We start from the raw sequence: 10,873 nt of genomic DNA on the forward strand, positions 1-10,873 counted from the left end.
TACTCCCTCTGTACCATAATATAAGATGTTACTACAACCAAGAAAAGGACAACATGAACTTTTCACGGTCTATAAAATAAATAAAGGAATACAAGACGTGTAATGCTAAGACCTATGTCCAACTCTAAACCTGCCCGAACTACCAAATATCGTTAGTAGAGAAGTAATCCTCACACTTGAGAACTAAACTCCCAAAATATGAGAATAAAAACAGTTTATCTTAAGTATACTACATTTCAAATGCATAGCCTATGTGGAAGACCTCATGTGTGCCGACACCCGGGAGCATGTCGTGGACCGATAGGAGGCTGCCCTGCGCAAACACGTTGTCGTCCGTGTGTCCACCGCCGTCCTGGTGGTTGTTGCTATGGTTGAGCACGTGGACCACACCGTCCTTAGCAAGATGACGTCAACCACAGATGCATCTCGACCATGGCAGCAAGCACTTCAAATAGACACACATCAACAAGCAAGCACACATACCTCCATCTGAGGATCCGGCCGTCTACCGCCTTGCCCATCGGGACAATCTGGCCGCCGCTAGGCTCATAGTCGGATCCACCGTCCCCGGCCACAACCTTCCCGGCTGCGGAGAAGTCATCGAGTGGACCGAGCCCCGGCCACATCGTCCCTAGTCCGCAAGGCCACCACGTCCACGGGCTAGTCCTAGCAGCCGTGGGGGTGAGGAAGAGTTCGGGAAAGATGAACACGATCTAGATGAGACCAAAGGAAAGATTTAGACTGCTTTGTGATTTGGAAAATGTGGACCTAAGCAAGGAAAGTTAAGACATGATTGGTTAAAAATCAGGAAGAAGGAGATCTTTATCCCAAGAAGGAAAGAATCATACGTGATGGGAAGTACCAGGATAGAAAAACGAGAGAAAGTATAGTAGGAATTGATTCGGTTTTTAACACAAGGCGGTGGTGAAAGGTGAGACAAAAATAAATCATAGAAGAGGGTGGTGGGAGATGGGACAAAGAAAAATCAAACAAAAATAAACCGTATCAGGCTATGAAAAGTTTCATTAAAAGTAGAGATTCTTTTCGCGAAAGTAAAGTTAGCATGCATCAATTTGGCAGAAGCTTTGTTTCTCTTTGGCGGAAGCTAGCTACTATAATGCTAATTTTGTCGTATTTCATAGAAAAATGCTTGGTTCATTAAAATCTGGTTTAAAATATACAGATTGAATGACCGGCTTCCATATCTGTGTTTCGACATTATTCTGGATCGATTTTCGGACAATACCGTGATCATTTGTGGGTTAGTGTTGGAGATGCCCAAATAATTTAAACGCTATTACAAAACTGTTTTTTTATTTCTTTATATGATCACCCGGTTAGGGCATGTACAATGCATAGCCTCAAAGTGATGCCTCGTATGACATGTAGGATCGGATATGACGTAAAGTAGGTTCAGATAGAGAAGCGGGATCCTCTCCAGAAGGCGGGTGCTTGAAGAGAAAACGTGTGGTCCAATGACAAAAGCTGGAAAGATTGGAGTGAAAAATAAAGATGCATGTGTACTAGAGTCTTTATTTTCTGTTTCTTAATGAGGCCCACTAGTGATAGCTTGCATTGGAAAGAAAAAATTAATGCAGATACCTCAAATTACTTTTTATCATGAGGCATATGTATCTATATGCCATCATTGTGCATGCCCTTAGGGCACGTACAATGGTGGCATATGGATACATATGCTCGATAACAAAAAGTAATTTGAGGCATCTACATTTATTTTTTTCCTCAATGCAAGCTATCACTAGTTGGCCTCATTAAAAAATAGGAAATAAAGACTTTAGTACACTTGCATCTCTACTTTTCATTCCAACCTTTTCAGTTTTTGTCACCGGACCATATTTTTTCTCTTCAAGCACCCGCCTCCTGAAGAGGATTCCGCTTCCCTATCCAAACCTACTTTACGTCATATCCAATCCTACATGACATGCGAGGCATCATCTTGAGGCTATGCATTGTACATGCCCTTAGTACTCGTTAGTTATGCGCGTGCCTACGTCCTCGGACACGTTGTTTTCGGTCGGCGGCCACCGCGTGCATCGTCGGCCGGAGCCAGACAGGATAGATAGAACAAAATAATATGGGGAAAGGCGGCGGCTATTCGTTCTCCACAGCAGTCAGCCGGGCATGCAATTCCTGCCTTCCACGCCTGGTGAAACGAGCGCGCCAAGAAGCCTCCTCCCTCAAAGAATCGATTCACTCGGGCCCGCACCGTCCCGTCCTTAAAAAAGGCCAAACGGACCGTCACAGCTTGTTCCCGTGTACCGAAAGCAGTTCCTTTCCATGTCAATAAAAAAGCAGTTCCTTCTGGTTCGCCTCCCGACCGTTTTAAGTCAGCACAACAGGCGCCGACGGGCGGGCCAACGTCCCCCCATGGACCCACGGCCCCGTCTCACCGCAGCCGGGAAGCTCCCCAATCTCACCTCACGCTGCCTGCCGAGTCAGCGCGTTGCCCTCGTCCACACCACGCCGCCGACTCCGAGGCTCAAACCGCAGGCAGGAGCAGGACCATTCCAGAACGCGTGGCCGGGCGTCACGGCTGAGCATCTCTCGTGCCCTCCGCCACAAGATTTCCACCCCCCCAGCTGCCACGACAGGACCATTCTTCTCTCCCCGGCTCCGCCTATAAAGCCCCGGCCTCCCGTTCCTCCTCTCCGGCGACCACAAGAAGCAAAAGAGTTTGTCCCTACGCAGGCACACAAGGCATCCATCCGTTCCTCGGTTCCTAAGTCAGCAGGGTTTGTTCATCGACGGTCGTTCCTTTCGTCGTCGCCGGCATGCAGCGGAGCAGCTCGTTCGGGACGTCGTGGGCGGACCAGTGGGACACCGGCGCCGACCCGAGCCCGCGGGCGCGCGGCGGCGGCAACGGTGGCGGCGACGGCAAGAAGGGCGGCGTGGAGAAGACCAAGGCGGCCGCGGCCACCGGGCTGAAGAAGGTCAAGGCCGGCACCGCGCAGGGGTTCCAGTGGATCAAGGACAAGTACCAGAAGAAGAGCGCCGGCAAGAGCGGCAAGCAGGGCGGCGGCTCCGAGGTGGCCGCCGGGTACTGACCGGTCATCTGAGACGTTTGGATATGTATGGAATCGTCATGGACCGATGATGTTCTTATGATTCATAAATTCTAGAACTTTTTCTAATCCCAACTAAAAAGTCTCTAGTGTTTAAAAAGTTCCTTCCTATTTGTTTTCAGAGATTAAAAATCCCTAGTCCCTTTCTAAAAATTATTAAATGACCATGTTGTTTCTAGTATATAAAAAAATAATAATCAAACAACACCATGAGATAGCGGGTCATTGAATGCATGGAGATGCATTGTTGAAAAAGTCCCAAAAAAGACTCTCCTTAAAAGTCTTCCTCATTTAGTCCCAAATGTCTAGTTTAGTCCCTAAAATATCCTTCCTATTTGGTAAAAAAAATCTTTAGAAAGGACTTTTTTTTAGTCCTTATAAAAAAAGTCCCGGAAAACAAACATCCTGTTATTTTAGTGTTGTGCCTGCGGACTGCTTAGCTTTGCTCTGTTTTATAGCCTTCTCATGTACATAAATGAAGGATTTGACTTTGTACTTTTTTTCTTCATATTTGATCACTGTTTCAGACTTGCTTCTGATTGGTGCTGGTGATTAACTACCGATTAAAATTGATCCTTGATTCATCTCCAGCAAACTAGAAAAGCACCGCTTGTGGGGAGTCTCCCCTTTTCTTTAAGGGGACCGCTAGGCGCGGGTGTGCTTGCCGAAATTTTCGGCCGGTCTACGCCCTAGCGTTGGATATAGGCACATATAACCGTCAGATCCAGAGTAGAAAAAAAAAATCTCCTTCTCGTTCACGTACAACTCCATGACATCTCACAGCCACCTGCTAGCAGCTCGCCGGAGCCCCTTGTCGGCACGCTCGTCGGAGCCGCTGGCGGTTGCAGCACCGGTGCTCACTGGTCCACCCCGGCGCCCCCCGCTAGCAGCTCGCCTGACCCGCTTGTCGGCGTGCTCGTTGGGGCCGCTTGCCGGTTGTAGCACCGGTTCTTACTGGTCCGCCTTGAGGCCTCCCGCTAGCAGCTCGCTGGAGCTGCTCGTCGGCGCGCTGGTCGGGGCCGCTCATCGGAGCCGCTTGCCGTTTGTAGCACCGGTGCTTACTAGTCCGCCCCAACGCAACAATTTGTAGTGTTGGTTCCAGCAAAAATGAAATACAGTGGTAGCAAAAAAAGTACGGTGGTAGCAAATTTGGAGTGGTTCCAAGCAAAAGAAGATGGATCCAGCAAAAACAAATCAAAAGGTAGGGTGGTAGCAAAAACCAACAACGGTGGTAGCACAAATCAAAACTATGGTAACAATAAAATTGAAGTGGTTCCAGATGGATCCAACAAAAAATCAAAAACAGGGTTGTAGCAAAAATCAAAGATGGTGGTAGCAAAAATCGAAGGCCATGGTAAAAAAAGTTTGGTACACTGGTTTCATCAAACAAAAAACATGGTAGCCCACCATCTCCATCACCGGCAATGCTGGTTGCAACTTCTCGTCGGTGTGGTTCCAGCTTTTCGCCGGCATGGTTCTAGCAAAAAAAGCCAACCGGTTGTAGCACCAGAACCCTCCATCTTCATCGCCAGCAACACTGCTTGAAACTTTTTGCCGCCATGGTTCCAGCTTTTGGCCGACATAGTTCCAGCTTTTGGCCGGCCGGTTGCAGCACTAAAGCCTGCCATCTCCATCGCCGGCAACGCTGCTTGCAGCTTTTCGCCGGAATGGTTCCAACTTTTCGCCGACATGGTTCCAGCAAAAAAGCCGACCGGTTGCAGCACTGGAGTGTGTCATCTCCATCACCGGCGGCTTCTGCTTTTGCAGTGTCGATGGACTGTAGTCCGGTCACCGCGCATGGCTGTTCCAGCTGTGCCCATGGCCGTCGGCGCTCTCCATGCACAATGCCCCACCACACTGCCCCTCTCGCTTCCATGGATGAGGGAGAGCTGCGTGAGCACTGCAGCAGGACAGCTCGCCGGGGAAGATTGCCGTGGCATGGCTGGCCATGGTGGCAAGTAGTGGTTGCGGTGGGATGGGATTGAAATTAGAGAGATTGGGGGAAGGGATTGGGGAATGAGTGGTCGGGCAGCTCGCCGGAGAAGATTGCCGTGGCATGGCTGGCCACGGTGGCAAGCAGTGGTTGCGGTGGGATGAGATTGAAACTAGAGAGATTAGGGGAAGGGATTGGGGAATGAGTGATTGGGCTGAACCGAGGGAAAGGATAAGAGATGAGGTGAAGCGGTGGGGTGGACCATATGCCCACATGGAGGGTTAAAAAGGGGGTGTGACGCGGCGTGACCGGCCGAGTGTTCGGCCGGCGCCCCGGCCCCAAACGTTTCCCTTTTTTTAACCAAAGACACGGATACCCGTATTAAAAAACACCGTTTAAAAGCGGACATAGAGTTCTTGATCCCGGTGCACATAGAAACTAAAAAGAATCCCGACAGTAAACTCCGAGAAATGTGCACCCTGATGAACGGCAAACTCTGAAAAAATAGAAGGAAAAAAATTAAAAATGCTAAATCTTCTGTCATAAATATCAATGAGTGTTTGACGTGCGTGCAAATTTTCGTGATGAAATCACATTCGTGGAGATCTGACAAAAAATATCGACGCTCCAAAAAGACAATTTTTAAAAGCATTTTGCAGCACTGATTTTGTTATTTTTCCCAGACCTCCATAAATATGATTAATCACCGAAATTTGCATGCGGACAGAGAACTAGGCAATGTTTTTTTCAAAAACATTTGTTTAAATTAGTATGTTAGATTTTACTGTTCATAGTAGAAATATTTGAGCTTGAGATTAAAAGGACATTTTTGGGACCCTAGTTTAGAGGCATCGGGGATCAACTTTTGATCACCTTCTCCAACATAATATCTTTACATCACCTCTATTTTTTCCGCACACGTGGTACCATGTGGAGGCCCACCCGTTAGTGGGTCACTTTTTGCTTCCCCTCCTTTGACCCGGAAGCCAGCTGACCTCCACTGCCAATTGTTGTCTATTAGAGACGTGCTGGGCAGTGGAGGTGCAAATGGAGCAGTTTGGGGCGGGGAGGGGGGGGGGGAAGTGTTGGGGGACGTGCCCCCTCCCACGTATATAAAGGGGGAGGAGAGGTGGCCGGCCCAAGGGGGGCGCGTAGGACTCCCTAGTCCAAGTAGGATTCCCCTCTCCTTTTTCCTTTTTCGGAATAGCAAAGAGGGAAAGAGAGGAGGAGTAGGAGAGGGAAAGAGAGGAGGAGCAGGAGAGGGAAAGGGGGGGCACCCCTTGTCCAATTCAGATTGACAAGAGGGGGCGCGCGCCACTGTAGGAGATATGCCCTAGAGGCAATAATAAATGCTATTACTTATCTCTATGTTCATAATTATGTTTATGTTCCATGCTATAACTGCTATGGTTCTCGAGTCTGCAATAACACGAGGCTTGGAGGAAGACTCATATGCACGTGTGGAATAATAAACCGTAAGAAGTATTCCTAGTCTGACCTCTAAGACTAGCTCAAGTGTTGCATGATGATTCTGTTTTCCTGGTCATGGACATGTCTATGCCAGCAACTTTGAGGGCACAATGTTAAGAGAACATTTGTGTTGAATCGACCCGGATTGATGTTATGCTATGAGATTCATTCGTCACAAGTTTAATGGTACATAACACAGAGATGGTTAATGTTTGCATGATTCCTTAGACGGTGAGAGTATCGAGTTTCTTCATGCTTGCTTCATGAACTTTGGGGTTTGTTAAACGTCATCCATAAATGGGTGGCTATTACGGCGGCTTACGGGTTCATGGAAAAGTATATCAAGTAACTTGATAGCTCAAAATTGGGATTTGCTCCTCCGATGATGAAGAGATATTCTCTGGCCCTCTCGGTGTTACGGTATCCATAATCGTCTGGCCAGACACCTTGTGATTTGATCACTGAGATGCCGGAACACGAAAACGAGAAAAGAGAACAAGACCAGTAACGAGGTAACTTGCATGATGGACAAATTGTTCATCCATGAGATGCAATAAATCTCACCTTGGATGTTTGTGACCTCGGGTGTTTTGTGGAAGGCCCTCTCTTTTTGTTACCATGCTAGTATTGTGGAAGACCCTTTCTTTTTGGAACGAGAGAACCAAACTCTTCTGCAACACAAGTACGCGTCACAGATAATCGCCACTCGCATCAAAAGGGAAGGACTTGGGTAATGTTATTTTGGGAGAGTAGAATTTTTATTTGGCCTTCGGGCTTTTCCTTGTTAAAAAGCGGTGGCTTCACTTTAGCAGATCTTATGCCTCTTCAATTCTTTAAACCCATGGTTCACTTGCAACATGTATTCGCTTTATCCTATCTTAATCATTCTTACTGGACATCAATTAACAAAGCAGAAAAGAGCCCAAAAACAACTGCTCGACAAGAGTTTCACTGAATGAGACCGTTATCCATATGCAACTTTAGTTTCTTTCATTCTTTGGTAAGCTCTCTTTACACTATCTAATAACGCACAAGAGTTTTACAAAAGCAGAACACACACCTGCACTATAGCTCACCCTGTCACCTAGTGTAGTGTAAGTTGCACCCGGGCAACAGTAAGAATGCCACATAATTCTGAGCATATGCTTGGTTTGCTACCAAGTTTTAGCTAGCCAAAGTGTCGGCAGTCCAAAAATTGGCAAATCCAAGACTTATGTGAGGTTGGCTAGATCATTAATCATTTAGTAGGCAACCAATTAGTGGCTAATATTTGACCGAATGGCAAACATTGGCATCAGACCAACGCTAATGGTAGCACCTGCAAAGCTGTGTGAAGATCACGAAGCTAACGGAGCTCAGGAGCACCAAGAACCAGTAGTAGTTATCCATGCGCGCCTCCCGGGGATCGTCGGAGAACCAGCCGTGGCCCTTGCCGGCGCCCCCCGCCGTGGCCACCTCGATCGCCGCGATCAGCAGCGTCCCGACGAGGCTCCCGACGCCGAAGACGCTGAGGTAGAGCCCGATGCCGATGGTCCTCATCGCGTCGGGGACCTGCGAGTAGAAGAACTCCTGCATCCCCACGACGGCGAACACGTCCGAGACGCCCAGCAGCACGTACTGCGGGAGCAGCCAGGCAATGCTCATCTGGCCGGCAGCCTCGTGGCGGCGCCGGGACTCGACGAGCGCCGCAACGACCATGGCCACGACGGAGAACACCATGCCCACGCCGATCCGCTGGAGCACCGTGATCCCCTTGCTTTCCCGGGTGACGGCGCCGATCAGGGGGATGATCACCCTGTCGTAGAGCGGCATGAGGATGATGATGGACACGGTGATCGTGCTCTGGAGCGTCGCCGGCGGGATCACGAAGGCGCCGCCGGCGACCCGGTGGTCCATCAGCGTGCCCTGCTTCGTGAAGAAGGTCATCGGCTGCTGGAAGATCACCGCGAACATGAGCAGCACCGTCCAGATCGGCAGCAGCCTGAGGATGATCTTGGCCACGCCGGGTCCGTTGGTCTCTTCCGGGTCAGTTAGCTTGGCTAGTTTCAGGGGCTTCTCCTGCAACCTGCATGTCAGAGTTCAGAATTTTTGCATTGGTCACTAAATGCAACTAAAAACTTCCCTAGAATTTAGATAGGAACGCACAAATCTTACTCTAGCTCGGAAGCATTGTTCTTGTCGTCGCCGTCGTCTTGACCATCATGTCTCGACGACAAACGGATCTTTCCGGCCGAAACACTCGCAAGAAGTGACTTGAGAGCTCTGAGGATGCTCTCAGAGCAAGGCCTGTCGGCGCTTCTTGGCTGGCTGATCTTCTTGTAGAGAGGGGTGCAGCAGAGGAACGCCGCGACGGACAGGGCCATGGCGGCGCAGGGGACGGCGAAGCCGATGCCCCAGCCGACGGTGTCCTGGACGTAGGACATGGTGGTGTTCCCCAGGAGGCTGCCGCAGCATATGCCGAAGTACCACCACTGGAAGAAGGCGCTCTTCACCTTGCCCTTCTCCTCCGCCGTGCCGCCGCCGTCGTCGTCCTCGTCTCCGATGTCGAGCTGGTCGGCGCCGAAGGCTTGCAGCGAAGGATTGTACGCGCCTTGCCCGATGGAGATCAGGTAAAGTGGCAAGAAGAGCGTCGCCCATGGCAGCCATTTGTGAAGCATTGCCCATGAGGCTAGTCCTGCCAGCCCCTGACGATGCCGTGTTAGTGGGAAATGGTAAGCATTCGGAAGAATCTCAATTACTGCTATGATGCAGTAGTACTAGCAAATCACTTTTCCAAAGGCAAAAAATCAGGACGAAAACTTAACTTATTAGCTTTGTATTGGGTATGTTCAAATCATGTATATTACACACATTCCTGATGGTGTTTAAGCATTGCGGACTGTCAATTTTTTTTGTGAACTCTAAACGTAACGGTGTGTAGTGTACATTTCCCATCATGATAACTTGACAATCATGAACTGCACCAAATGTCTGCATTGCAACAGCTCCTACCATGCTGCAATTTGGTTTCATGCCAGTAACAGAGTGTGTAAACCAATGTGCTCCCACATTGGTGCCATCTCCTCCATCTTGTCCTAATATTATTACAGAGTATCTATCTACAATATAAATATCACAGTTGTCCTAGAGCAACTATGCTACCTGACTATAACTACAAAGTGCATTAAAAAACGACATGATGATTCTTAATTCAGACCCCAGACTCCCGGAAACAGAAAACTGTGCCAAAAAAAAAAGTGCAAACAAACACACACAAGAACATGACCAACAAGAAAAATTGGCGCCAATATGGTGGAAACAACTAAGAGCAAAAATTAACTTACGGCGACGTAGAGCAAGGAGGAGGCGGTGACGGTGGAGTAGCGATCCCAGTAGGAGTCGGCGAGGACGGCGCTGACGAGCGGCAGCATGGAGGTGATCCCTACCCACGCGCTGACGCTCTGGGCCGCCGCCGCCGTGCTCATCCCCACGACGCCGGTGAGGTAATTCACCATGTTGGACGCCACCCCCTTGAACGCGAACCTCTCCACGCCGGCCACCACTGCAAATTGACCAGATCATCAGATGACCATCGCCAACAAACAAGAAACAGCTTGACGCCGATCTCTGGATTGCACAACATATTTGTACTCCCAGTACAGTACCTATGATCAGAATACACGGCCGGCCCAGCGACGCCGACGACCCCTTCTCCGTCGCCATGAGCTACGGCCGGCGACGACCGACCAGCAACAGAGCGGCACCTGAGCTTGCTTCTTCCGCCGACGGCTCACCTACTCACAGGGACGAGGAGACAGCAGGAATCCGTCGATATGATTTGTGCGCTACACACGATTGCGCATTGCGCGCCAACGTGTGCATGCAAGCGAAGCTCTGGAGCTTGCACGAGGCGGGGAGGCAGGAAGTGGAATCCAGAGCCAATGGCACAAGAGACAAGCCCTCTCTAGCTAGCCTTTTAAAGGGAAAATTAAAGCGCTTTCTTCCCCAAGGTTCGGATGGCAATGTATTTTCCCTTTTTGGATGCATCGTGGCCTCTCCCTCCACGAGAGCGAGCTAGTGCCGCAGCAGACTCATCGCCGCTTTAGGAATGACCCCGTGGTTGACGGCGAAGGACCTGCGGTGTTGCACCGTGTACGCAACTCTTGCCATTTCGAGGTGGCAAGCTTTTGCCTCTAGTTTGTTTTATTTCATGCAACTGGTAAAACAAGCATGGCAAAGCTCAGTTCAGGTTTTGCAGGGCCCGGATTGGTTATGCCTGTCCCTCAGCCCTGACAACCGCCATTCCGTTTTTAACTGCTAATAATCACCAGCATAGCGAAGGTGCTTTTGCATGCGATGTGTCTACCACTTAAATAAATTTGACTATTTCTCAACAGGTTCCTTTTTT

At 49.4% G+C, this 10,873-nt stretch overlaps 2 protein-coding genes across 2 annotated transcripts; one reads left to right on the plus strand and one right to left on the minus strand.

The window, feature by feature from the left end:
* Positions 1-2,644: 2,644 nt before the first annotated feature.
* On the plus strand, positions 2,645-3,195 carry LOC125523774. Its single transcript, XM_048688843.1, has one exon. It carries the CDS (start codon positions 2,793-2,795, stop codon positions 3,063-3,065), a length of 273 nt encoding a protein of 90 aa, XP_048544800.1. The 5' UTR covers positions 2,645-2,792; the 3' UTR covers positions 3,066-3,195.
* Positions 3,196-7,432: 4,237 nt separating this feature from the next.
* Positions 7,433-10,402, minus strand: LOC125523305 (protein NRT1/ PTR FAMILY 5.8-like). Its single transcript, XM_048688353.1, has 4 exons — positions 10,131-10,402; positions 9,810-10,027; positions 8,641-9,170; positions 7,433-8,551 (listed from the first exon to the last, which is right to left on the minus strand). The coding sequence occupies exons 1-4, from the start codon at positions 10,186-10,188 to the stop codon at positions 7,792-7,794; spliced, it is 1,566 nt and encodes a 521-aa protein (XP_048544310.1). The 5' UTR covers positions 10,189-10,402; the 3' UTR covers positions 7,433-7,791.
* Positions 10,403-10,873: the final 471 nt, after the last annotated feature.

The sequence above is a fragment of the Triticum urartu genome, chromosome 7 (genome assembly GCF_003073215.2).
Source record: "Triticum urartu cultivar G1812 chromosome 7, Tu2.1, whole genome shotgun sequence".
Lineage (NCBI taxonomy): Eukaryota > Viridiplantae > Streptophyta > Magnoliopsida > Poales > Poaceae > Triticum > Triticum urartu.

Coding starts and splice junctions, on each gene's coding strand:
- LOC125523774 (XM_048688843.1), top strand. CDS start 2,793: ATGCAGCGGAGCAGCTCGTTCGGGACGTCGTGGGCGGACCAGTGGGAC.
- LOC125523305 (XM_048688353.1), bottom strand. CDS start 10,188: ATGGCGACGGAGAAGGGGTCGTCGGCGTCGCTGGGCCGGCCGTGTATT. Junction 10,028..10,130: donor GCCGTGTATTCTGATCATAG/GTACTGTACTGG, acceptor GTCAATTTGCAG/TGGTGGCCGGCGTGGAGAGG. Junction 9,171..9,809: donor CCTCCTTGCTCTACGTCGCC/GTAAGTTAATTT, acceptor CGGCATCGTCAG/GGGCTGGCAGGACTAGCCTC.